At 34.7% G+C, this 27416-nt stretch overlaps 4 protein-coding genes and 1 long non-coding RNA gene across 10 annotated transcripts; 3 read left to right on the forward strand and 2 right to left on the reverse strand.

The window, feature by feature from the left end:
* The first annotated feature begins 1439 nt into the window (after positions 1–1439).
* Positions 1440–3034, forward strand: LOC100527582 (thioredoxin (TRX)-like superfamily protein). Its single transcript, NM_001354707.1, has 2 exons — positions 1440–1797; positions 2083–3034. The coding sequence occupies exons 1-2, from the start codon at positions 1522–1524 to the stop codon at positions 2821–2823; spliced, it is 1017 nt and encodes a 338-aa protein (NP_001341636.1). The 5' UTR covers positions 1440–1521; the 3' UTR covers positions 2824–3034.
* Positions 3035–3179: 145 nt separating this feature from the next.
* Positions 3180–13165, reverse strand: LOC100778246 (SWI/SNF-related matrix-associated actin-dependent regulator of chromatin subfamily A-like protein 1). 4 transcript variants are annotated; one of them, XM_041011316.1, is made up of 25 exons: positions 12836–13165; positions 12496–12559; positions 12185–12273; positions 11991–12046; positions 11799–11874; positions 10510–10576; positions 10311–10377; positions 10090–10156; positions 9219–9302; positions 9097–9138; positions 8774–8929; positions 7721–7798; positions 7278–7346; positions 7114–7179; positions 6880–7008; positions 6684–6740; positions 6043–6132; positions 5784–5849; positions 4948–5016; positions 4770–4874; positions 4510–4635; positions 4200–4258; positions 4064–4100; positions 3614–3846; positions 3180–3476 (listed from the first exon to the last, which is right to left on the reverse strand). In XM_041011316.1, the coding sequence occupies exons 1-24, from the start codon at positions 13148–13150 to the stop codon at positions 3625–3627; spliced, it is 2256 nt and encodes a 751-aa protein (XP_040867250.1). In that variant the 5' UTR covers positions 13151–13165; the 3' UTR covers positions 3180–3476; positions 3614–3624. The 4 variants fall into 4 exon arrangements, with proteins under 4 accessions (XP_040867250.1, XP_003550580.3, XP_025982102.1 ...); XM_003550532.4 differs by having other exon boundaries at positions 3180–3479; XM_026126317.2 differs by having other exon boundaries at positions 6880–7179.
* A 1152-nt stretch (positions 13166–14317) lies between these two features.
* Positions 14318–21127, forward strand: LOC100778789 (uncharacterized). 2 transcript variants are annotated; one of them, XM_041011322.1, is made up of 4 exons: positions 14318–15066; positions 18850–19557; positions 20597–20685; positions 20825–21127. In XM_041011322.1, the coding sequence occupies exon 1, from the start codon at positions 14451–14453 to the stop codon at positions 15060–15062; it is 612 nt and encodes a 203-aa protein (XP_040867256.1). In that variant the 5' UTR covers positions 14318–14450; the 3' UTR covers positions 15063–15066; positions 18850–19557; positions 20597–20685; positions 20825–21127. The 2 variants fall into 2 exon arrangements, with proteins under 2 accessions (XP_040867256.1, XP_040867257.1); XM_041011323.1 differs by lacking the exon at positions 18850–19557.
* Positions 21128–21238: 111 nt separating this feature from the next.
* LOC121173857 (uncharacterized) lies at positions 21239–25164 on the forward strand. 2 transcript variants are annotated; one of them, XR_005889402.1, is made up of 4 exons: positions 21239–23020; positions 23215–23594; positions 24634–24722; positions 24862–25164. It is a non-coding gene; the product is annotated as an uncharacterized lncRNA (long non-coding RNA). The 2 variants fall into 2 exon arrangements; XR_005889401.1 differs by having other exon boundaries at positions 21239–23594.
* Positions 25165–26406: 1242 nt separating this feature from the next.
* Positions 26407–27214, reverse strand: LOC100781460 (glutathione S-transferase U25-like). Its single transcript, NM_001317582.1, has 2 exons — positions 26897–27214; positions 26407–26745 (listed from the first exon to the last, which is right to left on the reverse strand). Exons 1-2 carry the CDS (start codon positions 27212–27214, stop codon positions 26407–26409), a joined length of 657 nt encoding a protein of 218 aa, NP_001304511.1.
* Between the last annotated feature and the right edge of the window lie 202 nt (positions 27215–27416).

The raw sequence follows: 27416 nt of genomic DNA on the forward strand, positions 1-27416 counted from the left end.
AATGTACCAAAATAAAATAACTAATAAATATAATTGTGGAAAAGTAAAATTAACTCAATAATAAATGATGGCCATTGATGGTAGTAAGAAAAAAGTAGAGAAAAAATTAATGCTGTATTCGGATGAGAAAATTTCATATGAAAGTGTGAAATTAACATTAACTATGCTTGGTTATACGTGATTTTTTGCTTAAGTTATTATTAATCAATGATAAAAGTATATTTTTACATATCAAGTTGTCTAAAAAAATGAAATTCGTAATGTTTATAAATAAATTTAATTTAAGAAACTAACTGGTAAACAATTTTTACATTATAGTTTATCAGAAATTATTATAAAAATGATTTTTAAAATAATTATTATAAAAATTAATAAATTATAATTATATGTTTATCCAAAATTAGACAATAACGTATAGAATATACATTGATTAATGCATTTTACATTATTTTTCTATAAATTAAGAAAATTCAATATAAATAGTAGAAATAAAATAAAAAAAGATTAAATAAAAATACTTTTTAATTGAACTGAATTAGTTTTCAAAGTTGATTTTAAAATAAAATAAAATAAAAATGAAATCCAATTTAAATTACATTGGATTAGATTATATCATATTAAAGTTGAGTTTAAACCTATTTTAATCAAATAGTGAAATAAAAATTAGTTTAATTTTATTATTAATTTTAAGATTTTTATCTTATCATTTAATTACAAATTGTCTTAAATATAATTTTTAAAATAATTTTATCATACATAAAAAAATTAAAAAATTCTTATTATATTTAACAAAGCAATACTCACACCCCCTCTTTTTTTCTCGTATGTCTTTTCATTTGAAGACAATTATTTTCGGAATATGATATTAATATGAACACCTCTTCTAATGATATTTAAAGCTAGATTTATCTTGTGAAAGACTAATTAATTCTTTTTTTAGGGATAAGATTAATTTATCCCTTGCACTATCTCTTTGATGCAATGGAGGAGAGATGAGTTTTTTTTTTTATTTAAAAAAAAGGATGTTATTAAGAAAGATTTCAAAAGAGATAAGTGCAAATCTTCCATATAAGTAATAATCTATAATTAGATAAGAGGTGCAATTTAATTGTTCAACTGGCAGATAAGATAATGATTATCAACAGAGATCAAATTAGAAAGGCCCTCTGGCACATATGAGAGAGAGGGGACGCACCGTTCTATCGAGCACGTGTCTCATTCAGCGGTGACGAGTCAGCAAAATCCCTAGCACGTGTCGCCACTCTGTTTGCATCTCCACCGCAGGATGGATAGTGGGTTCATCAAACGGCAGATATCAAACCAATTCGTACGCAGGACAGAAGAAAAAGCGTGGGAAACCATAACGGTCACGCGCCAAAGGAAAGTGCGCGCCACGTCATCAAAGGCCAATAAGAGACGCGATTGATTATAGAAAGAGCAATCCTTGGATTGGAATTGGATAATAGCCACCAACCAGAATCAAAATAAGAAAAACAGAGTAATTTTGCATCGTCGTCACACATGGAGATCTCCGGCACCGTTCTCCGTCAGGTCAGCTACGTCTCCGGCTATGGGACCCACACGCGGTCCCGCGGCCTGGCTCCTCGTTTTGGGGTGAGGATGGGGATGGGTTCTGGTTTCTGTGACGAGGGGCATTTGCGGTATTACCAGGACACCAAAAAGGTTCTCACCCCAAAGAAGAAGTTGAAGCTGCTCAAGGGTTTCTCCAAATTAGGGCTTGCATCGGATCCCGAGAAACTCGCCATGTTCTATGATCTTCAACAAAACCTCACCTCGGTACAATTTTATTTTCTTTACTTTTTTATATTGGTTGCTGTTCAGAATTATGAGTAATTTCAGGGTCTTGTTTAGATAAATTATATGTAGAGAAAATGAGAAGATTAAAACAATTGAACATTTTGATGAACTAAAATTAACTTAGTTAGGCACGTTATCTTCTGGAGAAATTTTATTAGAGAATTCTATAAAAGTTTGTTTTGATGAGAGAAGCTAAAGAAATTATTTATTTTCAATCCAACAACAATAATACTGAAGCTAAGTTTGTTGTTGTTTTGCGTGCAGGATGCTGGAGATGTATTACTGAGAGAGTTAGAAGCAGCAAGAGCAAAGGAGAAGGAAGTGAAGAAGAAAAGGAAACAAGAGAAGAAGGCCAAACTCAAAGCTGCCAAGATGAATTGTGAATCTTCTTCATCTTCATCGTCCGAATCAAGTGACAGCGATTGTGGTTGTGATCAAGTGGTTGACATGAACACCTTCAGAGCTGGTGTTGGTGTTGGTGTTGGTGTTGGTGTTGGTGTTGTTGCCCCTGCACCTGTCGAGGAATCCCCACTGCCCAAGACCGCCCCCATTGTTGAGGATGCGAATGCGCATTGCGTTGCCATGGAACTGTGTTCTAAGAATGATATATATGTTAGCAGTGCTAGTAATGGTTTTAAGAACGAGAGTGCTGTAGTTACCTCTGCTCCTCAGAAGAGGATTGAGGTATGCATGGGGAACAAGTGCAAAAGATCAGGGGCTGCTGCATTGATGCAAGAGTTTGAGAAAGTGGTGGGTGTTGAAGGTGTAGCTGTTGTTGCATGCAAGTGCATGGGCAAGTGCAAAACTGCTCCTAATGTTAAAGTTCAGAATTCTGTTGATCATAATAGCCTGGCTCAGGGACTTGATGATTCTGTTAAGATTCCTGCTAACCCTCTATGCATTGGGGTTGGCTTGGAGGATGTGGATGCCATCGTGGCTAGATATTTTTGGGAGAGTCACACAGATATAGGCATGGCAGGTGCAGGTGCAGCTACAGCTACTTGATGTTGTGGGAATGGCTAGTGTGTTATTTGTAATTATATATATACGTAGCCAGGATGCCGAGGAAACATTATTGACAATGGTTTTTTTTAGTTGTTCATATTGTATAATATAAATTAGTTATGAAGTTTCTTTTCCTTGTTTATTGGGAATGCCATTCCATTGTTTCACTCTTATACAATAATTGGCTGCAATTAGCCGTTGTCAGTGTGGTTTACATTATACAACCAAATTTGGTCATTTAAAGTGAATAATATCACGTTCATAGGACTAAACTCGTAAAGCGCTTTTACAAAATTCAAGTTCTTACAATAAATAGAAAATTAAATACTGGCATGGCAACGATATTAAGATTTGTATTGAATAAAGCAATTTACATTTGCATTCATATGATAATGTACTCTGTACAAGTCCCACTAAGAACTGATGGGGACAAGATATTAAAAGGAAACCTGAAACCTAAAATTTGTTGGGAAACTTCATCACCATTTTCATCCCATACATATTCCGCAAAACCATTAAGTTCCTTCGGCATCAGCGCATAGTTTAGAGTTGTAAACAGTGCTGACAAGCTACACCCTCCTGCGTTAGAAGTCCCTCTTCTCATGGTACGACAAGAGTGCCAATATGCGATTATTCTTCTCCAACTAGAGCACCTGCTGTTAAATTTTCAAAGATATATTAAAGGGGGGTTTTTGGACAACGATATATAACCATAATATGCTCAAGCATTTTAAGAGCCAATCTGAATTCCACTGTCAGCATTCATGCATGCATGTATTGATTTGCTTACCGTTTCAAGGGTCAGCTTCGGGGACGTTTGGGGTTGGGCTCATATTCCAACCTATCCGTATTATCGCATCTTCTAACAAACTGGTCTAGAGTTTTCTGCTTTGAAGGGCTACTCACCAAACTACCCATGTTATCAGATTTTCTAACATACTGGTCTATAGTTTTCTGCTTTGAAGGGCTATTCACCGGCAGACTAGCTGAGACCTCCAAGACGTTCTCATGGCCGTCTAACATCTGTTTCAATAACTTCAATTCAGAATGATTCTTAAAAGCATCAAATCCAGACTATTAAACATTACTTGAGTATAAATCTTTTCTAAAGGGTAGAAATAAAAATCAGACTTGGACCTTCATATCATTTTACTATACAGAAACGGAATATACAGTCTCTCACTTCGCATCACGTGTGAGAGTTCCAGAAAAAAAAAAAAAAAAAAAAAAAGAGATGTACCTGCCCCAAATTTTCCAGTTTGCTTTGCACTACGTCCCTAAGAAGTGAAAAGATTATATGATTATGAATGCATCTAAGAAATCAAGTTAAACCAACCACCAAGCCTAAGATAACTGCAGAAAAGCATAAAACGTACCATATGATGTCATCAACTGTGTCATTTGCTAGCAAGTAGTATATATTTACTGAAGACACCTAAAAACAAGTAGCAATTCAAAGAATCATCAGAACATAGATTGTCCTTGGCTACTAAAATAATCAAATTAGTTAATCAATGGAAGACCTTTTCTATACGGAGATAATCTATAACAATATTTTCCAGAAATTGCCGTGATTTCTTAATGTTATGCTAGTACTCTTGTACTGTAATCTGAACTAAGGGATTTTAGATCTCTTTCTTTTTTTTTCCTTTCTTTTTCTACTAAACTACACAAGTTTGAGAATACCTGGCCAATTCTATGAGCACGGTCTTCAGCCTGAATTAGGTCACCAGGAGTCCAAGACAATTCTGCAAAGATTACTGTGCTGGCAGCAGTTAAAGTTAACCCAACGCCTCCAGCTTTAATAGATAGCTGTGTAAGCATAAAACCATTAACTCAAAATTGAACCATATTTTACACCAGAATTATAGTCCAAACTAGCAAAGAGCTCAATAGAGAAAACAGAAAAATAATTACAAGGATATACGTGAACAAAATTATCATACCACTGCTGCCTTGATAGCATCTTTTTCCTGAAAGTCTGTAACCAATTGTTGCCTAGAAGCAGCAGGTGTACCTCCATCAATCCGGATGCAACCCACTTTTTTCTTCTGGAAATTTTGAATAGTTCTCATGAGAGTTTATCATTTCATGATAACATGCATAAAATTTAAGTGGCCTTACAAGAAGAAACTCATGTATTGAATCAATCATTGGCTGATGGTGTGCAAATATAAGAAACTTGCAACCTGCCTGCAACAAGGATGACACATAGCATATTACCAGATCCAGTTATGGTCAACTGCCCAAATTAAACAACAAGATGAAGACGACAAAATGGAAGATGCCATTCTTTTTAATTAAGAATACACAATGATTTACTACACACATTTGGTCTGGGGGTGAAGCATGAGATAAACCAATCAACTCAACAACCATCTGTTCACATTTAATCTGATATAACAGTTAATATGTGGTTTGGATACCAATTTCTCTGTTAACTGTGACACCGATAGCTTAGTGGTAAGCACAAGAAATTGTCATGAATTGCCATTTTCCGCAGCATTATATTTGAGACCCAAAATCAATGGTGTGAAAATATAACTTGCTGGGAAGCAACCTTTAGTACTCAGGACTTTAATTAACCAGCTAAAAGTTCTCTATTTTGTCTCAAGCTTTATCACCACAAAAATTTCCAACATTGAACACAGGCTACATCTGGGAGCTTGAAAGTATCAAAGTTATGGAGATACAAAACAATATTATCTTATAAGTTTTTGAAGAATCAAGGTTATAATATAACTTTGAGTTGACAGGATATGGAAGCTCCATTAGTACCAAGTCAGCTTACTCAAAAAATTTAGCACAATTTTCAGTCAATCCATTCAACTAATCAACTTATAGTAAGCGTTAAAGGCAACAGAGAAAGCAGAAAACAGATCTTAGGGATCTTAGTGCATACACCTGCAGCAGTTGAAAGTATTAATCTTCAATTACTGCAAAGAGGAGGAAAGGAGTACCTCAATGACAGTTCCGATATAATCAAGAACAGATGGAATCTTAGCTTCTGCAGAATCAGTATATATCTGGAATTGAATGAATCAAAATTTAGTGTTTAATCAGACAGTCAAAATATAAATTGGCCACATACACAGGGAGTGTGAGCATTTGTTGCAGAAAATAAACTATAAACATATTTTCTAGCTCTAGGAAATAGCAACAATTTCTCAAACAGATAGTGCAACCCAAATTTCTATTCAGAGCTCCTTCAATCAATACCTTGTTAATAAGATTCTTTTGAGCAAACTTGAGTGATTCAGCCTCCTCTTGTGATTTAGCTGCCTTAATTTTGGCTTTTACCATCTCCAACTGCAGGAGAAAAATCAATATTGGTCAGCTTTTACCACCTCCAAGTCTCCCACAGCAAATGCAAGAAAAAAATATCACCGTTTTCTCTCCTTTTTTTTTTTTTGAAGATAAATATTACCATTTTCAAGTAACCTATTTTTGTAAATAAATAAATAAAGCTATCACCAGTCCACCACAGATCTACATAAAACTTGTGTCTTGAGGAGAAAATTGCTAACCAATTTCATAAGTAAAAAAGGATCAGTTTGTTCTGTGTTCCCTCAAGGCCAAACTGTAATTTGTTTATTGGCAAAAGCAAGTTAAATAAAATGCTCAAAATATGAGCCTTGAGCAACTAATAAACTGTCAAACCAAAGGTAGTCAAATTACTTGTTTGAATTGAAATTCAACAATCTTATATAATCGACTCAAATAATGCTATATACCATAAAATAAGCTAAAAGCATATTATCAAGACATGAAGCAATTGCATCCCATAGCTTGAGTTACAACTATCAAAACTGAATGATGCTCTACTTGTCTCAAGATGTACAGCAGATATTTATAATTACCTCTTGAAATAGAGCATTAATTTGCTTCATGTCCTTGTTTTCCAAGTCTAGGAAGACCTGAGAATCAATTACCAAACAAAACAATAATCAACTCTGAAGTTCCATCAACAATGAGTGTACATAGAATGAAATAAAAAGTCAAAAGTGAGCAGAACATAAAATGTTGCAGAGAACAAATGGTGATAAATCTACACACTTGTTGCCTGCGCTTTACAGGAAGTTGAGAAAGAACATCCTTTTTAAGCCTGCGAATCATCACTGTTGCCTTGATCAAGTTGTGCAACTCTTCATGGTTACTTGCACCTTGATAAACTCCAAAAACTCCCTGGAAGATCCATGTGACAATGACAGGATGGAAACTCATCCATAAACAGCAAAAGAAAAACTGGCTAATCAAAAGAGTTTTATCAGTAATGAAGAGATGACTTACACCCTTGCAGTAACGGTTACCATATTCATGAACGTTCCTATATACATCAGGATACAAAGCTTCCAACTAGAGCACAATTTCAATCAGATTATTATAATGTATATTCCAATAATGTCAAACATTAATGAGGTATTAAACCTAAATAGACAGAAAAAGAAAGTTACCTGCTTGAATAATTCAATTGGTCGTGATAAAGCAGGTGTTCCACTAAGCAATAATGCATATTGAGCTTTCTGACAACATCACCAATTTTTAGTTTGTCAAAGAAAGCATGAGAGAATTTGACAGAGAGTTACCACAGACAGTCTATACTGCAACTAAACTAATACTGAAGCCAACACAGAATTTACTTTTAAATGTTCCATGTATGAAATCAGACTTCCTTTTGGGGAGGAGAGGAACATGGGTTTAGACTTTAGAGCACTAGACCCTTTGCAGATGCTTCTGTACACACAATGGACTTCTTTTTTCCTTTTCTCTTTTGTTTAACTATCCTTTCAATTCTCTTCCTTCATCTTTTATCTTTTCCATATATGTTTTCTATGTCTGTTAAGCATGAACTTTAGAAAGAGGTATGCATGTGATTGTGGCTTTCAAGAACTAATACCTTTATGACAGGAAGAGAAGCAGTTGTCCTCTTTGCCTGAGCATTTTTCAGAAAATGCGACTCATCAGCAATCACAACCTGAATAAAAATGGTTCACATCTAAGAGTGTGATTTATCAGCAATAATTGGAACTACATTTACCATGCATACAGTTAAATAATTTTAGCCCCAGTCATTTACATCAGGAAAAGCTTTGATTGTACAAACACAATAATAAAAAAATAGCTGAAATGTCAAAATAAATACTACTTGACCACTTGCTCAAATCATTTTAATTTTTTAAAAGAGCATAGTGAAATGGCAAAAGACCATAATTGAAACAAAAGAAAAAATTAAGTTGTATCCTAGTTATCTTTGGAACATAATAGATGCTATAGCTGCTATATACTCTGAAATTCACATGCAACCTCAAACTAATGACATCATGTAAAACAATTGCAATCATTGTCAAATAATTTTGGTTTTGGTGGATGATGGAAGTCGTTTTCATTTAATGATCAATGACTAATAAAAAATCACAGCAAAAAGACCCAAAGAGGGCGGGAAAAGTAAATATTGTATCTCCTCCATAGCTTTCATCAATCTATAAAGCATTTCACAACCCATTTTCAAATAAACACACTGTTTAACAGCCTAGCATAACACTGCTGGTCATAATGAGCCTCACAACTTACAAACATGAAGTATTTCATCAAATTTAATGTATTTCAAATTTTCAACACTTTTTTTTTATCAGCAAAAGTATATATATATATATATATATAAGTACCAGAGGTACTAAAATTACAAGATGAGTTTAGGTAGGCTGCTGGTTCCAATGGTCAGGCTTATTTCAGTCTGATAGGATCCAAGCAAGTCACCTTATATACTGCTACACTACCCATCAACTGGTGTCCTCTCCTAGTTACAAAAACCTACTGTTAGGCTTATTTCAACGCTTTGATTGCAATATAATATATCGATGACTTCCTCCATTCACTGTACTCACTCAGCCTTCAAAGAATGGTTAGAGGCAGATACTGACATATGATTAAGATTACAGGAAGGTCTAACCTTAAAGTCATGTGTCATAAGCATATTCTGTAGCTTTGGCACCAAATCATATGAGATAATGTTGAATAGTCCATCCAGACGAATGCTGCTTTTGGCACTTGAAGATACTATATTGAAACCTCCTCTATTTGATCCACCACTTTGAGATAAGACAATCTACTTCATCAAAAGGGAATTCATAATGCAAAAATAAATAATATAATTTATCAAAAGAGAAATCTCAAGCAAAGGAAATAAAAAATAAAAAATCTAGAGTTTTCTATACAAACCAAAAGGGAACAGACAGAATATAAAATTTGATAAAGGGATCATGGATAACATACAAGTATATCTGATGAAGGAATATTCAGCCATTGTTGAATCATCTGAATTAAAGCAAAACAAGGAGCATATATTACCAAATGTGTTCTATTAAATGATGAAAATGTAGAAATGCAACCCTTACAGAAGCCCATTGCAAGCGTAACGAAGACGGTGCAATTATGAGAACAGGCCACAAGTCCTGTATGCAAGAAGCTACAGCAATGGCCTGCAAAAGAAACACGCTGCTCAATTTTTATTAAAAAAAAAGGAAGGCCAATCTTGTAATTTTGCAAAATGAAACCCAATAAAATCTAAGACCCTCACTTCCAACATCATATCCTCTGTCTGCTACCTGCCCCCCTCTTATGCGTGGTTTTGCGTCTTCCACTACAACAATAAACTTCCACACCCTTACCACATCATTTTTTTCCTCTTATATAACAGACTCAGTACCACTTTCTCCATAACTAACTCTCTTCCTTACCAGGCTAGAGGCTTTATAAAAACCATAAGAGGCTTCCCCTTAGAGGTTGGTAACCTATCATATTGAATGGGGGGCAGGTAGACTGCACTGAGAAAACCATGGGGACAGTTGAGGGTAACCCAATATTGGATCTATCATATGCTTTAATAATTGATACTATCTCGAATTTGGGCTAAGCCTAACTAAACTCCAAAAGCTAGCTCATAAGATGCTACTGTGACTGATGTTATTTATGTGTACTAGTGTTAATTGTTAATTAAGTTACATATTTTACTGTATCATTCAGGATGTTTTCTATCATTAGCCAATTAGCATCTAAGACACTAAGATGCACTTCTTAATTTGTAGAAGATAGATAACAAAATTTACAACCCAACAATAGATATTAGATAGAAAAGCAGAAATCCTGCCAAGATTTAACTTCTAGCACAAATAATTGTATGTTTGTTTGCAAAGAAGCAAAACACTGCTATGCATCATAATGCACAGTGGACGTATGGAAATGATTTAATATTAGGCAGTGAATTGCCTGCAAAGTTTTCCCAAGTCCCATTTCATCTGCTAAGAGAACACGTCCTCCATGCTGTAATATAAACCTGAAAACAAACAAATAATAACTAAAATCAATGCATGGTAGAAGAACAGGTAAGAGAGGAGAAAACAAATAGACATGGAAGATAAAAGACAATAACTAATCCATATTTATGAGAGTGGTGAGGGGGAAAAAAAAGTGAGCAGGTCACTACATACCTAACACCTTCTCGCTGAAATGGCAATAGCTTTGATTCAATATAACTAGGGATCTTGTGGTATCGATCTTTCAGTAAAGCGGACAAAAATAGCAACTTCATTATTTTTCAGAAAAAAGAAAACACAAATATATACCTCGAGCATTTGCAGACCTAAAAAGGAGAGAACAACAAAGTTGATAACGAAAATATTTATATACCTTGAAGATCTGGAACTGCAGACGCTGCAGCAACAGCACGTTTCACTAAGGGATCTAAGTTATCTACCTGTAAAATTATTTAAATATATGAAGGAGGAAAATTAAAAGATATAGAAATGGGAAATAAGAAACAAAATAATCGCAGGAAAAAACCACAAACTTAAGCATAAAAATCTGGCATACATGCTTACTCAGGGATAACAGGTTTTTATTACTCAATGAATAAAAAATGTACTCAATAAGTGATCCCAGATCCCATCTTTGCACCTCCGAATCCTATTATCCACATAGAATGCTTTTTGATAATATAGCTTTCCATTAAAAATTTAGAACATCCAAGGGTGCATAAACAGGGTTGCAAGGAAAATTGATATTCGCAAGAGCCAAAAGGGGAATATATATATATATATATATATATATATATATATATATATATATATATATATATATATATATATATATATATATTAAAACAAGTATGAAATTAAAACTAAAAATGGAGACAACCCAAAATTACAGTAGAATTCAGGGCAATCATATACACCATGGGTTTCCTCTTATCTCCATAGTAATGTTTTAAAACTCATGCGCACTAGTTTCTCTCCAACCAAATAATTCAGAAGAACCACATAAAACAACCTATTAGTTAACAGAAGGAACAAACAAATCTCCAAAAAAACACTACTCACTAGCTTATACTCAAACAGCCAGGGCAATCATCAAAGATAAAACATATTCAAAAGGGCCATCAGCACAACAAATATGTGCTGAGAAACAAAAATTCACTTCACGCCCAACATGGAAACTACTTCACAACGAAATCCCAAACATTGTAAACAGTTTTTCGCAGAATAAACGATGAAAGGTCCATCTACCAACAGTTGTAATAGAGATAGCAATAGGTTAGGTAGTCATGAATAAACCCTATTTGATTTCTCTCAGACTAGCTAATCTCACCAAACTCAATTACTAAGTGCGTGCAGAAGTCAAATAGGTATCCCTCAATAATAATTGGGCATCGGGACAAAGCCTAAAATTTAAATTTAAATTGGGAGGGTGTTTCTGTGATAATTTGAAGAGGGTCACAAGCACAAAGCCCCTCCCTCATGAATGAAGGCACTAACAGCAGTCTTACTATTGAGCCAAGACTCACGCTCGAGGTGACATAATTTTATTATGAAAAGGAAATTTGTGTATGTCAAGATTATTTGTCTTATGATGGTAAATAGTGGCATGCTAACATTAATTTCCTAACTATAAAGAAAATGAAATAAGGAAGAAGCTGTTACCTGAACACTATAACTAGGTATTTCTCCAAGAACCTTCTCTGCTTCTAACAATGAAGATAGTGGGAATATCCATAACCTGCAGGCTCAAAGTTTTCATATGGCTAATGTAACAAAGTAGCCAATCCAGAGAACTAATACATGCTCACACTGATGTGCACAAATTGGACGAAAGTTGGAGAAAGAGAAACATACCGTTCCTTTGCATTCCAAGAAGATCTAGGGATTCTTCGAAAAGCAGCAATTACTACCTGTTGCAAAACAACGTCCAAAGCATGAGCCTAGTGCTCTACATTGACACTTGTATATGGTTAAAGACAAAACCTTGTTTGTGAAAGATTAGAAATTGGATAAAATGAATACTCTGCAAGTAGTTTAGCCAACATAACCTGGTCATATTGAAACTTGGCTGCAACATTTCCACTGGAATGAAGAAAAAATTTGACTGAAAACTTTGGCAGCTCTTTTGACTGCTTGTCTGCAACACAAAGCCGGATAAACAAAATAACAAATTACCACTTGATACCTTAAAACCAGAACAAATTACAGCAAACAGAAAAAAGCTTTCAAAGACAAAGGAACATAATTTATCCACAACACAACCAATGGTGGAAAAATCAAAGAAAAAGATAGAGAAGATAGATAGATAGATAGAAAGAGATGGGGTGTGTTAGTAAATGGTGGAGAAGATAAGGCACACCGTTGTTTGTCCCTGATTTGAATGACGTGGGCAATGCTCTTGCTGCTTGAGACAAAGTACCAGCCTGGATTGAAACAATAAAACTATGACACTAAGCTAAACTCCTACCCAAAAATATTCATAATATGTTATGCAACACAATACTAATTACTGTCATTGTAGTATCAAACAGCTTGTGCTTCATCCACTTCTAAGTTGCTTCACTTTAAATGGGACATAACATAGGCATGAACAAACACTTAACATAAAAACGACAAAGGTAACCGTATAAACGACAGAAAGAGAGAGAAAGGCATGAGAGTGGGAAAGAATGGGGAATGAGAAAAGAGAATAACTTTACAGTTTGGGGACGCGAATCGGGAAGGGGTTTCGGAGGAAGGTGGTTGGTTGTTGCAGTTGCAGAATGGTGGCGTTGATGCGGAGAAGAAGGAGTAGGGTTGCGTAGTTGGGCAATTTTCTGGAAAGCGTCTCTTTCGAGGGAATCGAGGTCCTCTGCGCTCAAATCCCAGTCGTCCTCCACTTCCATGGATGCTCTCTCAAATGCAATGCTAGCTCTCTTTTTCTTTCCTTCCTTTTCTCTTTCGTAAACGTGAAAATTTTTCTTCCCTTCTTGACTAGGGTCCCTGCCTGACCAGTATTCAAATTCAATGCCCATGCCTAGTTATTTTAACACTTATATTTTCTTAATCTTTTTTTAGGTTTAACGGATGAATTGGTAATTTGGTGGTCTTTAATTAAATTTAAAAATAAGAATACTAGTGAATTGGTAGTAATACTGTTGTTATGTTTGGAATCTTTGGATGACAGTAACAAGATAGGTCAGACACAAAAACAATCGTAATAATACATGTTTTTTTAGGTTAAATTAATTGGTCTTGTTTTTTTATAACACAAATATTATTTATGGTAGACCATGTTCAAATGGGATAACATTAAGAGTGTTTTAATTTAAAGAAAAGAAATAAAATATATAAAAATAAAAGATAAATAATTTGAAAAATGAGAAATAAAATGAAATGTTGTGTTATTTGGTTCAAGAGAAATATGTGATAAACAATATTTTTTGTGTTAAAGAAAAATGATTTTTTTCTAAAAAAATCAATGTTTTTTTTTTGCCCGAACAATCAATTCTTTTAAAAAAATTGATTTTACTATAAATGAGAAGAGAAGATTTTGTAATTTTACTCTCTTTAAAATCATACAACCTAATGTACATACCTCATTTTTGTTTTTAATGACTTATTTCTCTCTTTGGAATAAAATATAACGTGAGCAACAACTTTCTGCCTCCAAGTACTTAATTGGATATCTCAAACTTGAGATTAAGTTAAAACAAACTTACATTAATTGATTCATATGTTTATTTTGGTGATAAATTAATTGGTCCCTGTATTATTTGATTTTTTTGAATTTAAAAAATATAATTGAATCTTTAATGTTTTCAAATTTTTTTAATCAAGTCTTCAGAGATTTTAAAACTGCCTCAGATTATTATATTTTTTTTCTTCACAATTTTAAACTACTATTAGCTAGATTTAGAAGTTCAATTACTAAATTAAGGATCTTATTATATTCTTTAAAAAAAATATTTTTTTTCTTTTCATTTATTATATATAACATATATTACTTAAGAGAAATGATCAAAGTGTAAATTTAACCATTACCACACAATTTTTATAATATAAAATATAATTTTTATTGATACAATTTATATCTGCATATTAACTTGTGTCAAATTTTAATTGATAGGATAATAAAAATTGGAAAAAAAGGCACACTTAGTAATAAGGCAGGGATTAAAACAACAAAAGTGTTGGTAAAAGCAGCGCTTAGTGTTTCCCAGTTCCCACCATTTTCCTAATCCCATTTCTCTTTTTCTCTTCTCTTGAATTTTCTAGGGTTACCGTTGGAACCACTCGCCACGTACGTACGGAGGTCTCTCCTCTTCCTCCGCCATGAACTCACGGCAAGCCTCTCCGTCGCCCTGCGACATCTGCGGCGCCACCCAAACCCTATCTTTGACCATCCACAACATCCGCTACCGCGCCCACACCTGCCGCTACTGCACCAACTGCGTCCTCAAGCAGCACCCTGGCCTCTTCTGCCCTCTCTGCTTCGAACTCCACGACGACTCTCCCCTCCCTCCCCACCACCGCCTTATGTGCGTCCGCTGCCCCGCCGTCGCACACCGTTCCTGTGCGTTCCCCTCCACCAACGTCTCCGCTGCACCTGCGCCAGCACCACCGTTTTTCTGCCCTTCTTGTCTCGATTCCAACTTCACCTACTTCAAACTCCCTGATCGCAAGTCCGGAGCCGTCGACGTCCAGTCCGCCAAGGTGCTCGTTACTGCTGCCCGGATCGCTGCCGTGTCCATGAGCAAGGCGGCTGCCGCGGCGCGGTACGACGCGGAACGCCGCGCCAGGGAGGCCGCCGTGGCCAGGAAGAGAGCGAAGGACGCGCTGGAGCACCTCGCGGAGATCCTCGCCAGGGAGCAGGCGGAGCAAGACGAGGAGGACATTAATGAGCAGAACGGCATCGTTTCTGCTGGCCGAAGGCGTGGCGCGTAATAGTGTACTTCTTCGAACAATCCATTGTTGCCATTAAACCTTGCAATAAAATTTGGAATGTGAATTTGGTTGTTGTTGTTATGATGATGATGATGATGATATTGTGGAATTTCTGTTCTGCTTTTGGTTGGTTGGTTGGTTGGCCGGGTGCTGATTGTTGCAGGTTTTTGGTTAGGGCAAGTGATTGCATCGTTGCATGCCATGTTGTGATACTTATGATGCACTTATTATCATTTAAAAAGGTGATTTATGTGGTCGATAATTGGATATTGACCTTGTGTTGTATGGAATGGATGTCGTTTCATGGTTGATCTATGCGTTTGTCAATTTAGTTCACCGGTAATTGTGTGTCTGGTTACCTCCAACTCAGACCTGTTGCAGTTGGAGGTAAAATTTTCAGCTCAGTTATTCTTTGCCTTGAATTCTTATTGGATAGAAGAGGATATCATCTTTCTTGTACCTTGCCTCAATTGAATTTGGAATTTGTGTGTTTTCCTTTTCCTCTTTTTTTGGTCAGTGGGGTTTGGTGTTAGTGCATAAATAATATAAGAGTTAATGCATGTTTGGTTTGCAGTTGGAAAAATTTGCGGCATGCATTCCAATGCAAATCCAACGGATAAAAGCAACATGAATGCAAGAGCAAGGATCCTGATCCGTTGGCAAAATTTATTTTGCCTCAAATGTAATTCTGCAATGGATTCCCAAACATGCTCTTGAAGACTTAATTTTAGTCTGGTTTATGATAAAATCTGATATGTAAATAAGAAAAGAATGTTAGTTGGTTAGTTGGGCAGCTATTATCATTTAGGATTTTATAACTGTAAACCATTGGGTTGCTGCCAATAAATAGTGAACGGCTGATGTATTGTAGATAGAGACTGAACTGATAATCAAGAAGTGCAGTGCACGGTTTCTCTGCTACCTGTTTCTTTTCTCTCTCTCCTCTCTGTTCTAGTAACTTCTATCCTTATGCCCTTACACAAGATACAGATAGCGAGCAGACAGCTAGATTCTTAGTTAGAAAATCCACCTTTCTTTATTCTTCTCTCATCCCCTCTTTCTTTCTTTCTCTCTCTCTGTTTCTTTCTCTTCCCCACCTGAATTCTATATCAAAATCATTGGTTAATGACCTTATGTGAGATTACTCAATAAATTAGTACAAGCTTCAGCCTTCTGAAAACTGATAGTAAATGAATGGTTTAGTGCAAATATGCCCAACATGTTAGGGGTGCTACTTTGGGAATCAAGGCTGCTGATAAAAAAGCATATATTGTTCTGGCAGGCTGTAGGTTTTTTCCTTTTCCTCGTCATTATTACACTTTTAGTTTGGGATATGTACTATTGTGTTGCTTTCATGAGATTTCAACATTTAGCTTTTAGATTCTTATTCTGAAATCTGAAAATAAGTTATTCATGTATGCTGCTCTTCCTTGATATCAAGTGGAAAGTTAACTGGGAAAAGCTCTTAGTCAATGGCTTTTTCTAGTGTTTTTCATTGATATGGGTACAAGTGCAGGTATGCAATGAATTTTCTAAAGGAATGGGTACGAGAGGATATTATTATAAGAAATTTTAAAACATAAAGTACTAACATCATAATATAAATACCATTCTCTTATGTTCTTACTCAAATAGCAAAAAAATTTTAAGAAAATACAAATTGAAGGGAGTGAAACAGTAATTTGTTTTGTTTAGTAAGGAACCAAACAACTAAGCAACAAAACTTGGTGTTATGTATGGACTAACTTGTACTCGAGGCATAAGTGAGTATTGGATCGGGTAGCCTTGGTAACCAATAAGTACTCGTACTGAATATGTACCTGGTGTGGGCACGGCAACTTTTAGGAGTACCCATGCATAATAGCTTTTCTGTATGAAGTTCAATATGTCTTGGCTCCTACTTCCAGTGCCTTGTGTAGAATCACTTTAAAGAAATGCAACAGGGTTCTTGACATAATAAGATCAATCCAAGTCAGTGGGAGTGATCGAGTGAGAGTATAAATGCGTAACATATGTCTGGGCTTCATTCAAAACATGAGTGGATGAACTGGGGATATTGCCTTTCGAAAGGCTATGTGGATGCCCGATGGATCGGATTTGTTTACCACCATAATGTTGTTTTTTTTATATAGACGGGTTCAACCTTTCAGTTCATTTTTTTAATCTTCAAACTGTTGCATTCCATCAATTTTCTCTTTTGATACTAGTGCTTGTTAATCCATCTGCTTTCTTGTGGTTGTGGTAGACACTGGACAGTACTACCCATATCGTTAGGATGTATAATAGAGTTGAATAAGAACAGCTGCTAGTCAGTTATTCCATTAGTTTGTTGGGCTAGTTAGCTAGTTAGTTTGATTATAAATAGGAGCATTCTATTAAAACGTTAATCCTCCACAAGGTGACAAAACAATATGATGAGTTAATCAACATAAATATTCACTCACTCATAAGATTTTTCTTTTTAAAACATTTTCAAAAATCAAATGATCAAGTGATGAAAAGTGACACTGTATGTTCACTCTATTTAGTAGGAACCAAAATGGGGCATTCTTCCATTTCAAGGTTAATCTTCCTCTGCATTATTCTTCTTCTTGTTGCTATTAACTTGTGTCTCTAATGAGGTGGTGCTTCATGCAAAGAAGCTTATTAGAGACCTCAATTTGTTCCCTGATGATGATGTCAATGCTGTTCCCATTGCTAATTCTTTGTTCCAAACTCGCAAGATTGTCGAGAAGCGCCTTAGGTTCCTAAACCCACCCAATACAATTCACTAAGACAAAGAAAGCATGAATTCATTCCCATATGGGGAAATTTTGATGAGTTATATGAATTTGGGATTCGACTAATATTGGATCATATTCCTACCATCCATAGTTTATCTGTCATAATTACATGATTTTTACTCCTTGTCATAGATATTTTTCTCTTGAAGTGGGGAATTTTCTTACTATAGATCATACAACAGGGTGTGATTTTGAATATGATTATATTGGGATTGTTTATCATTCCACAATATGCCCGGCATTTACCATAAAAGCATAACAAATAATCCATAAAGAACAGAAGCTAAAATTTCAAAAAATTCAATAAGTTATATTTCATTTCCGTTTAAGTTCTTTCTGTTGAAGTGGGATATTTTCTTATTATAGATACTGGGTGTGATTTTGAATGTTAGTATTATATTGGGATTGCTTATAATTCATCTAAGAGACCAACTATTTAAATTGTTAATACTTAAATTGATTAGTGGTCTATAATATATATTTTGCTTCAATTTCTCTCCTTAATCAGTTCATGGATATTGCTAATACTTAATCTGCTCTTCCAGATGAGAAATTCACCATGTAAACTAATAATATCATATGTAAGAGAAACTTACATCTCAGAATGTAGATACATCATAACCCTCGCCTTTTTTATTTTCTTTCTTCAGTAAAAAGGCTTAACCTATGCATCATTAGTCCCTTCTGCTTGATTTAACCATACATTTCTATGTCAGTGTCATTTGTTACACCATTAAGACTTTAAAGGGAAGTAATAATCTTTTTTTTTTCATTACAAGTTGGTTTACACTTTTTAACCATTTGCTTTAAATTAATTTACTTGTGCCTGCCAATGATGGAAGGTATATGCCTTATACGGTTATACCTATGTCCTATTCCACAGCTTCAACCTGATAAATTGTGTTCAATGTTGGCAAAGTAAAGCAAGTGCAAGACATTTAGGAATTTCAGTTGTTGGATGATTATGTTTAACAAGAAAACTTGCCTATTTGCAATACTTACAGCAACTTATGCTACAATGTGGTAGAGGAGATCTGTAGAAAGGGATATGCAGTTGATTGGGATCTTTAGACACTGTCTCTCAGTCGACTGTCATATGTATTATAATTCAACCAAACTGCACAGAATCACGAACAAGGTTCTTCCTTTTATCTTTTTTCTTGTTCCAAATTTGTTGTTTGAAAAAAATCATTATTGAAAAGATAGGTACAACCGTACAAATGCTGCAGCTGTAGGATAAGAAATCCTTGAGAATTATACCGTGAAAAAAAGGAAAAAGACAATAAACTAATAACAAGTCAAATGCAGCATAACACTTTGATCTTTCTGAAGGTCTAATAAAGATACCCCTCTAACAAGACCATTAGCAGAACACCACAAAGAAGCTACCTGAACTGCTTGATCTTGAATGGACTCAAGAGTCAACTGATGACCGATAAAGATTCTAGCATTTCTGTCTGACCAGATAACTGCAAATTGAGAACCACACATAAACTGCTGGTATTGAATCCTCTAAAATTAACACATGGGCACTGCTGGAGATTGTGTAAATTGTTTCCATGATTCTTCTGTTAACACCTGAACAGGTACAGATCTTTTTCAGTCTTTAATCTCTGGATGAGATTACAAAGGAAGGCATTTTCAGCTCTTCACTTTGTTGAGATACCTGGACTTGGATTCCTGGATGGATATTTGGCCAGTGTGGTATCTTTGTAAATAATCCTAACCCTATAAATCTTTTTCTGTCTATTTATTTACCTTTCTATATGTGGTCTTGATTTTTCCCTTCATAATGAGTGAACAAGGTTGTATGCTTAGTGCTGTGATTGTCTTTATGTTAATGGGGTGGAAGAAAATTCAAGCTCTCCCCAGTTTCTTGAGTTGTTGATGTCTCAAATGCAGTGATTAGTTTTGTGAAAACTGGTATAATATGATAGAGCCATGGCCCATGGGTCTAAAAGTTTTCTTTTTGGCTAAATCAAGATCCATTGCCAAAGATATTGATGCAATCCTACCCCGCAAGGGCATTGGATAGAAAACTGCAAGTAGATTGGGCCAGATATGCAAGAGAAGGCCCTAGGGTTCTTATGAGCCTTAGGGTTCTACCAATTCAATTAAATTTATTTCCAACCACACACATCAAATATCCACTTAGTGCATGTGAAATTACAAAACTACCCCTAATACAAAAACTAGTCTAGGTGCCCTAAAATACAAGGGCTGAAAAATCCTATATTTCTAGGGTACCCTACCTACATTATGGAGCCCTAAATACAAGGCCCAAAAATAATGAAACCTTAATCTAATATTTACAAAGATAAGTGGGCTCATACTTAGCCCATGGGCCCGAAATCTACCCTAAGGCTCATAAGAACCCTAGGGCCTTCTCTTGCATATCTGGCCCAATCTACTTGCAGTTTTCTATCCAATGCCCTTGCGGGGTAGGATTGCATCAGATATGGGGCAAGATTGTCTTTGGTGGCATTGACTGACCACGCTTATGTTCCACTTTCTCACAATGTTCATTGGAAGGTCTACTATATTTTCAACTTTATTTGCTTCATTTTGGCTCTTATCCACCTTGTTGGTGTAATTGGCTTTGTCCAATCTCCTCCTAGTTTCATTTATTCCTTTTCATTCAAATGCTTTTGACAACCAAATATTAGCAGAGTTTCCGTTAGTTGTTGCAATCCATTTTTTGTTACTATTACTTAACATTTCAAACATTTAATATTCCATTTTTCTTCTCAGTATATCCTAAGAGTTGAAGATGGCTGCTCTAGTGTCTGCTATAGTGGTTTTGTAGGTCTGGAAGTGCCTCCTCCACAGGGTCTCTCTTGGTAATGAATAATTATCGTATATCGTTATTACCTTATTGGATAACTATCAACTTTGCTTATGCACTTAATCACTAATTACTATTATTATTATTATATATATAACGTAAACATATGACAGTCGCTGTATGGTTGGTTGCAGGGTTCTTTGGAGATTTTTTCTTGGGAGCATGTGATTCGGAGTTTGACTATGGCAATCTGCCTAAAGGATTTACTGAAGCTGCGTACTTGTGTCATTACTATGCTAAATTATGTATAGAAAATAAAAAGATTCACATCAGTTAATAATTGCAGCCCCTCGGAATTCCTATGCCATTGGACCTCTTAATTTCTTGATTAACAAAGTAACAGTCGGTACTTGGCCCGACATGGGGATGCAAAAAGAAAAGGGCAAATGCAGGATAAGGCAAGGGATTTAAAAATATATATATAGATTCTGTTTTTATTTGTGTCCTATTTTTTAAAAGTAGAAAATGAAAATAGAAAACAGGTAAAGTTTTAAGAGGCGTTTCCTTGTGTTTTTATTTCTTGATTTTGTTTTTTAATTACACGGGTTCAACCTTTCAGTTCATTTTTTTAATCTTCAAACTGTTGCATTCCATCAATTTTCTCTTTTGATACTAGTGCTTGTTAATCCATCTGCTTTCTTGTGGTTGTGGTAGACACTGGACAGTACTACCCATATCGTTAGGATGTATAATAGAGTTGAATAAGAACAGCTGCTAGTCAGTTATTCCATTAGTTTGTTGGGCTAGTTAGCTAGTTAGTTTGATTATAAATAGGAGCATTCTATTAAAACGTTAATCCTCCACAAGGTGACAAAACAATATGATGAGTTAATCAACATAAATATTCACTCACTCATAAGATTTTTCTTTTTAAAACATTTTCAAAAATCAAATGATCAAGTGATGAAAAGTGACACTGTATGTTCACTCTATTTAGTAGGAACCAAAATGGGGCATTCTTCCATTTCAAGGTTAATCTTCCTCTGCATTATTCTTCTTCTTGTTGCTATTAACTTGTGTCTCTAATGAGGTGGTGCTTCATGCAAAGAAGCTTATTAGAGACCTCAATTTGTTCCCTGATGATGATGTCAATGCTGTTCCCATTGCTAATTCTTTGTTCCAAACTCGCAAGATTGTCGAGAAGCGCCTTAGGTTCCTAAACCCACCCAATACAATTCACTAAGACAAAGAAAGCATGAATTCATTCCCATATGGGGAAATTTTGATGAGTTATATGAATTTGGGATTCGACTAATATTGGATCATATTCCTACCATCCATAGTTTATCTGTCATAATTACATGATTTTTACTCCTTGTCATAGATATTTTTCTCTTGAAGTGGGGAATTTTCTTACTATAGATCATACAACAGGGTGTGATTTTGAATATGATTATATTGGGATTGTTTATCATTCCACAATATGCCCGGCATTTACCATAAAAGCATAACAAATAATCCATAAAGAACAGAAGCTAAAATTTCAAAAAATTCAATAAGTTATATTTCATTTCCGTTTAAGTTCTTTCTGTTGAAGTGGGATATTTTCTTATTATAGATACTGGGTGTGATTTTGAATGTTAGTATTATATTGGGATTGCTTATAATTCATCTAAGAGACCAACTATTTAAATTGTTAATACTTAAATTGATTAGTGGTCTATAATATATATTTTGCTTCAATTTCTCTCCTTAATCAGTTCATGGATATTGCTAATACTTAATCTGCTCTTCCAGATGAGAAATTCACCATGTAAACTAATAATATCATATGTAAGAGAAACTTACATCTCAGAATGTAGATACATCATAACCCTCGCCTTTTTTATTTTCTTTCTTCAGTAAAAAGGCTTAACCTATGCATCATTAGTCCCTTCTGCTTGATTTAACCATACATTTCTATGTCAGTGTCATTTGTTACACCATTAAGACTTTAAAGGGAAGTAATAATCTTTTTTTTTTCATTACAAGTTGGTTTACACTTTTTAACCATTTGCTTTAAATTAATTTACTTGTGCCTGCCAATGATGGAAGGTATATGCCTTATACGGTTATACCTATGTCCTATTCCACAGCTTCAACCTGATAAATTGTGTTCAATGTTGGCAAAGTAAAGCAAGTGCAAGACATTTAGGAATTTCAGTTGTTGGATGATTATGTTTAACAAGAAAACTTGCCTATTTGCAATACTTACAGCAACTTATGCTACAATGTGGTAGAGGAGATCTGTAGAAAGGGATATGCAGTTGATTGGGATCTTTAGACACTGTCTCTCAGTCGACTGTCATATGTATTATAATTCAACCAAACTGCACAGAATCACGAACAAGGTTCTTCCTTTTATCTTTTTTCTTGTTCCAAATTTGTTGTTTGAAAAAAATCATTATTGAAAAGATAGGTACAACCGTACAAATGCTGCAGCTGTAGGATAAGAAATCCTTGAGAATTATACCGTGAAAAAAAGGAAAAAGACAATAAACTAATAACAAGTCAAATGCAGCATAACACTTTGATCTTTCTGAAGGTCTAATAAAGATACCCCTCTAACAAGACCATTAGCAGAACACCACAAAGAAGCTACCTGAACTGCTTGATCTTGAATGGACTCAAGAGTCAACTGATGACCGATAAAGATTCTAGCATTTCTGTCTGACCAGATAACTGCAAATTGAGAACCACACATAAACTGCTGGTATTGAATCCTCTAAAATTAACACATGGGCACTGCTGGAGATTGTGTAAATTGTTTCCATGATTCTTCTGTTAACACCTGAACAGGTACAGATCTTTTTCAGTCTTTAATCTCTGGATGAGATTACAAAGGAAGGCATTTTCAGCTCTTCACTTTGTTGAGATACCTGGACTTGGATTCCTGGATGGATATTTGGCCAGTGTGGTATCTTTGTAAATAATCCTAACCCTATAAATCTTTTTCTGTCTATTTATTTACCTTTCTATATGTGGTCTTGATTTTTCCCTTCATAATGAGTGAACAAGGTTGTATGCTTAGTGCTGTGATTGTCTTTATGTTAATGGGGTGGAAGAAAATTCAAGCTCTCCCCAGTTTCTTGAGTTGTTGATGTCTCAAATGCAGTGATTAGTTTTGTGAAAACTGGTATAATATGATAGAGCCATGGCCCATGGGTCTAAAAGTTTTCTTTTTGGCTAAATCAAGATCCATTGCCAAAGATATTGATGCAATCCTACCCCGCAAGGGCATTGGATAGAAAACTGCAAGTAGATTGGGCCAGATATGCAAGAGAAGGCCCTAGGGTTCTTATGAGCCTTAGGGTTCTACCAATTCAATTAAATTTATTTCCAACCACACACATCAAATATCCACTTAGTGCATGTGAAATTACAAAACTACCCCTAATACAAAAACTAGTCTAGGTGCCCTAAAATACAAGGGCTGAAAAATCCTATATTTCTAGGGTACCCTACCTACATTATGGAGCCCTAAATACAAGGCCCAAAAATAATGAAACCTTAATCTAATATTTACAAAGATAAGTGGGCTCATACTTAGCCCATGGGCCCGAAATCTACCCTAAGGCTCATAAGAACCCTAGGGCCTTCTCTTGCATATCTGGCCCAATCTACTTGCAGTTTTCTATCCAATGCCCTTGCGGGGTAGGATTGCATCAGATATGGGGCAAGATTGTCTTTGGTGGCATTGACTGACCACGCTTATGTTCCACTTTCTCACAATGTTCATTGGAAGGTCTACTATATTTTCAACTTTATTTGCTTCATTTTGGCTCTTATCCACCTTGTTGGTGTAATTGGCTTTGTCCAATCTCCTCCTAGTTTCATTTATTCCTTTTCATTCAAATGCTTTTGACAACCAAATATTAGCAGAGTTTCCGTTAGTTGTTGCAATCCATTTTTTGTTACTATTACTTAACATTTCAAACATTTAATATTCCATTTTTCTTCTCAGTATATCCTAAGAGTTGAAGATGGCTGCTCTAGTGTCTGCTATAGTGGTTTTGTAGGTCTGGAAGTGCCTCCTCCACAGGGTCTCTCTTGGTAATGAATAATTATCGTATATCGTTATTACCTTATTGGATAACTATCAACTTTGCTTATGCACTTAATCACTAATTACTATTATTATTATTATATATATAACGTAAACATATGACAGTCGCTGTATGGTTGGTTGCAGGGTTCTTTGGAGATTTTTTCTTGGGAGCATGTGATTCGGAGTTTGACTATGGCAATCTGCCTAAAGGATTTACTGAAGCTGCGTACTTGTGTCATTACTATGCTAAATTATGTATAGAAAATAAAAAGATTCACATCAGTTAATAATTGCAGCCCCTCGGAATTCCTATGCCATTGGACCTCTTAATTTCTTGATTAACAAAGTAACAGTCGGTACTTGGCCCGACATGGGGATGCAAAAAGAAAAGGGCAAATGCAGGATAAGGCAAGGGATTTAAAAATATATATATAGATTCTGTTTTTATTTGTGTCCTATTTTTTAAAAGTAGAAAATGAAAATAGAAAACAGGTAAAGTTTTAAGAGGCGTTTCCTTGTGTTTTTATTTCTTGATTTTGTTTTTTAATTACAAAATTGTCAATCTTGTTTTCTGTTTTAAAAAATTTATGCAGGAAACAGAAAAAAAAATTAAAGTTATTATCAGTATGACATTGTTTTCAATGTTTCTTGTACAAATGGGAAACAAGATTGAAAACATGGGATCATGTTTTGTAATTAAAGGTGAAAACTGGAGATAAAAACAATAGGAAACATTTTTGCTGTTCTATATAAACATTTTTTTTATACAAGAAGGACCCAAAGGGCCGAGAAAAGGATTATATACAAATTTTTAAATCGGGTGTGTTTCCTTTTTTTTTTTAATTGTATCATATTCGGTTAAGTATTGGAAAGAGTCCAGAGAAAATGACGTATAGTTTCATTTACATTAGGGATGTTCACGTTACTATTTAAATTGTTATTAAAAAATCTCTCGAATCAAATATAAAAAAATATATAGGGTTTTATTTTGTTTGATCTTTACAGTTTTTATTAAAATATTTATTTCATTGAATCTTTTTACTTTCTTTTATCTCTAATATCAATATATAAAAAAAATTGTTAAAAACAATCTACAAAACTACTTAGTATGTTAAATATTCTATCATAAAAAAATTTCAATTTTTATCTATTTTAAATTAAACATATCCTACAAAAATTGTCTTATAAAAAGTGGTATATACTATATAAGTGTCATATATATAATATTATAATTTTTTTTACCGAAACACTATAAAATGTTGTAAAATAAAACACATAATATTAAATAATATAAGTGTTATGATTTAATTGGATTTTAAAGTCAAACCAAACAGGTGAATTTGATCATAAAGTTATTTAAACAATTAAAAAAATCAGTTTAATATGAATTTCAACTTTTTTAATAGTTTTTGCTTTTATTTTAGATTGATTTAGATTTAAACACCCCTTATTCTGCGGTGAGAATGATACTTGTTTCTATCCTTTTACATGCTTTGATGTATATTTTCTTTTGACAACATATGACAATAGAAGTATTCAAAAAATAAAAATAAAGGGAAAATGCAAAAATATTTGAACCAACTAATCCAAGCCGACTAGCTTGCAACATTTGATTACATCATTTATTTGGTGAACACAAACTTGCCAATCTCACAGCATTTCATCATTATTAGTTGGTGTTTTTGTGTCTCAGTCCACCCCGATCAGTTTCCTGTACATCAGAACAAACTCATAGACATCTTTTTCATCAGAAACGGATTTGGACACGCTCTCTCTCTCCAAACATCTGTTTGCCCAACCAATGAGTTTTGGATAGTGCAGCTTGAAATTGCCTACTTTCTCATAACTAGAGAACCATTTATAAAAGGGAATCAAAGCAATATCAACAAACCCAAATGTCTCACCCCCAAAATATGGCTTGTCGCCAAGCACCTCCTCCAATTGCTTCACATTCTCTATTAACTCCTTCTTTTCTGCCTCATGTTCACCTACCTTCCCAGTCCATATCCTCTTTGCAACTTCATGCACCTGCAAATATTAATTGCTATTAACATTTTCCTTGTAAGAATAAGTGATAAATGTCATAGGTGATATTATAGGTTTGATCTTATTTGCTAACAAAATTAACATTTTAACAAATTAATATTTACCGATTATCATTACTAAAACTTGAACTTACTTTGTTATTAACAAAATCAGCCCAGAACCTGGCTTGAGCTCTCTGGTATGGATCAGTGGGCAAAAGTGGTGCCTTATCCTTCCAGACCTCATCAATATACTCAACAATAATGAGGGATTCAGAGATGGGTTTGCCATTGTGGATAAAGACAGGGACTTTCTTGTGAACGGGATTCATTTGCAGAAGCAGTGCACTCTTGGTGTTCACCAAATCCTCTTCCTTGATCTCATACTTGACCCCTTTCTCTTCCAATGCAATCCTAACTCTTATGCAGAACATACTCAGATTGAAATTCACCAACACAACCTCATCCGCCATTGTCAAACACAATGCTCACTATAATCCTGACGATGAGATTCAGTTTATAACTTTGAATTTAGTGGCAATAACATTCAATTCAAGTTGATTTTCACTTTCATACATTTTAATGTTTTTAAAAATAACATTTATTATCATTTAATTATTTCATGTCATTAATTATTTGATGTCATTTACTTATACCACAATTAAATAAACATTA

This window comes from Glycine max, chromosome 17, assembly GCF_000004515.6.
Source record: "Glycine max cultivar Williams 82 chromosome 17, Glycine_max_v4.0, whole genome shotgun sequence".
Taxonomy (NCBI): Eukaryota; Viridiplantae; Streptophyta; class Magnoliopsida; order Fabales; family Fabaceae; genus Glycine; species Glycine max.

Coding starts and splice junctions, on each gene's coding strand:
- LOC100781460 (NM_001317582.1), bottom strand. CDS start 27,214: ATGGCGGATGAGGTTGTGTTGGTGAATTTCAATCTGAGTATGTTCTGC. Junction 26,746..26,896: donor CTGATTTTGTTAATAACAAA/GTAAGTTCAAGT, acceptor TAATATTTGCAG/GTGCATGAAGTTGCAAAGAG.
- LOC100527582 (NM_001354707.1), top strand. CDS start 1,522: ATGGAGATCTCCGGCACCGTTCTCCGTCAGGTCAGCTACGTCTCCGGC. Junction 1,798..2,082: donor TTCAACAAAACCTCACCTCG/GTACAATTTTAT, acceptor TTTTGCGTGCAG/GATGCTGGAGATGTATTACT.
- LOC100778246 (XM_026126317.2), bottom strand. CDS start 13,150: ATGGGCATTGAATTTGAATACTGGTCAGGCAGGGACCCTAGTCAAGAA. Junction 7,799..8,773: donor TTATGACACATGACTTTAAG/GTTAGACCTTCC, acceptor ATTTTTATTCAG/GTTGTGATTGCTGATGAGTC. Junction 6,741..6,879: donor CTGTAAAGCGCAGGCAACAA/GTGTGTAGATTT, acceptor ATTGATTCTCAG/GTCTTCCTAGACTTGGAAAA.
- LOC100778789 (XM_041011322.1), top strand. CDS start 14,451: ATGAACTCACGGCAAGCCTCTCCGTCGCCCTGCGACATCTGCGGCGCC.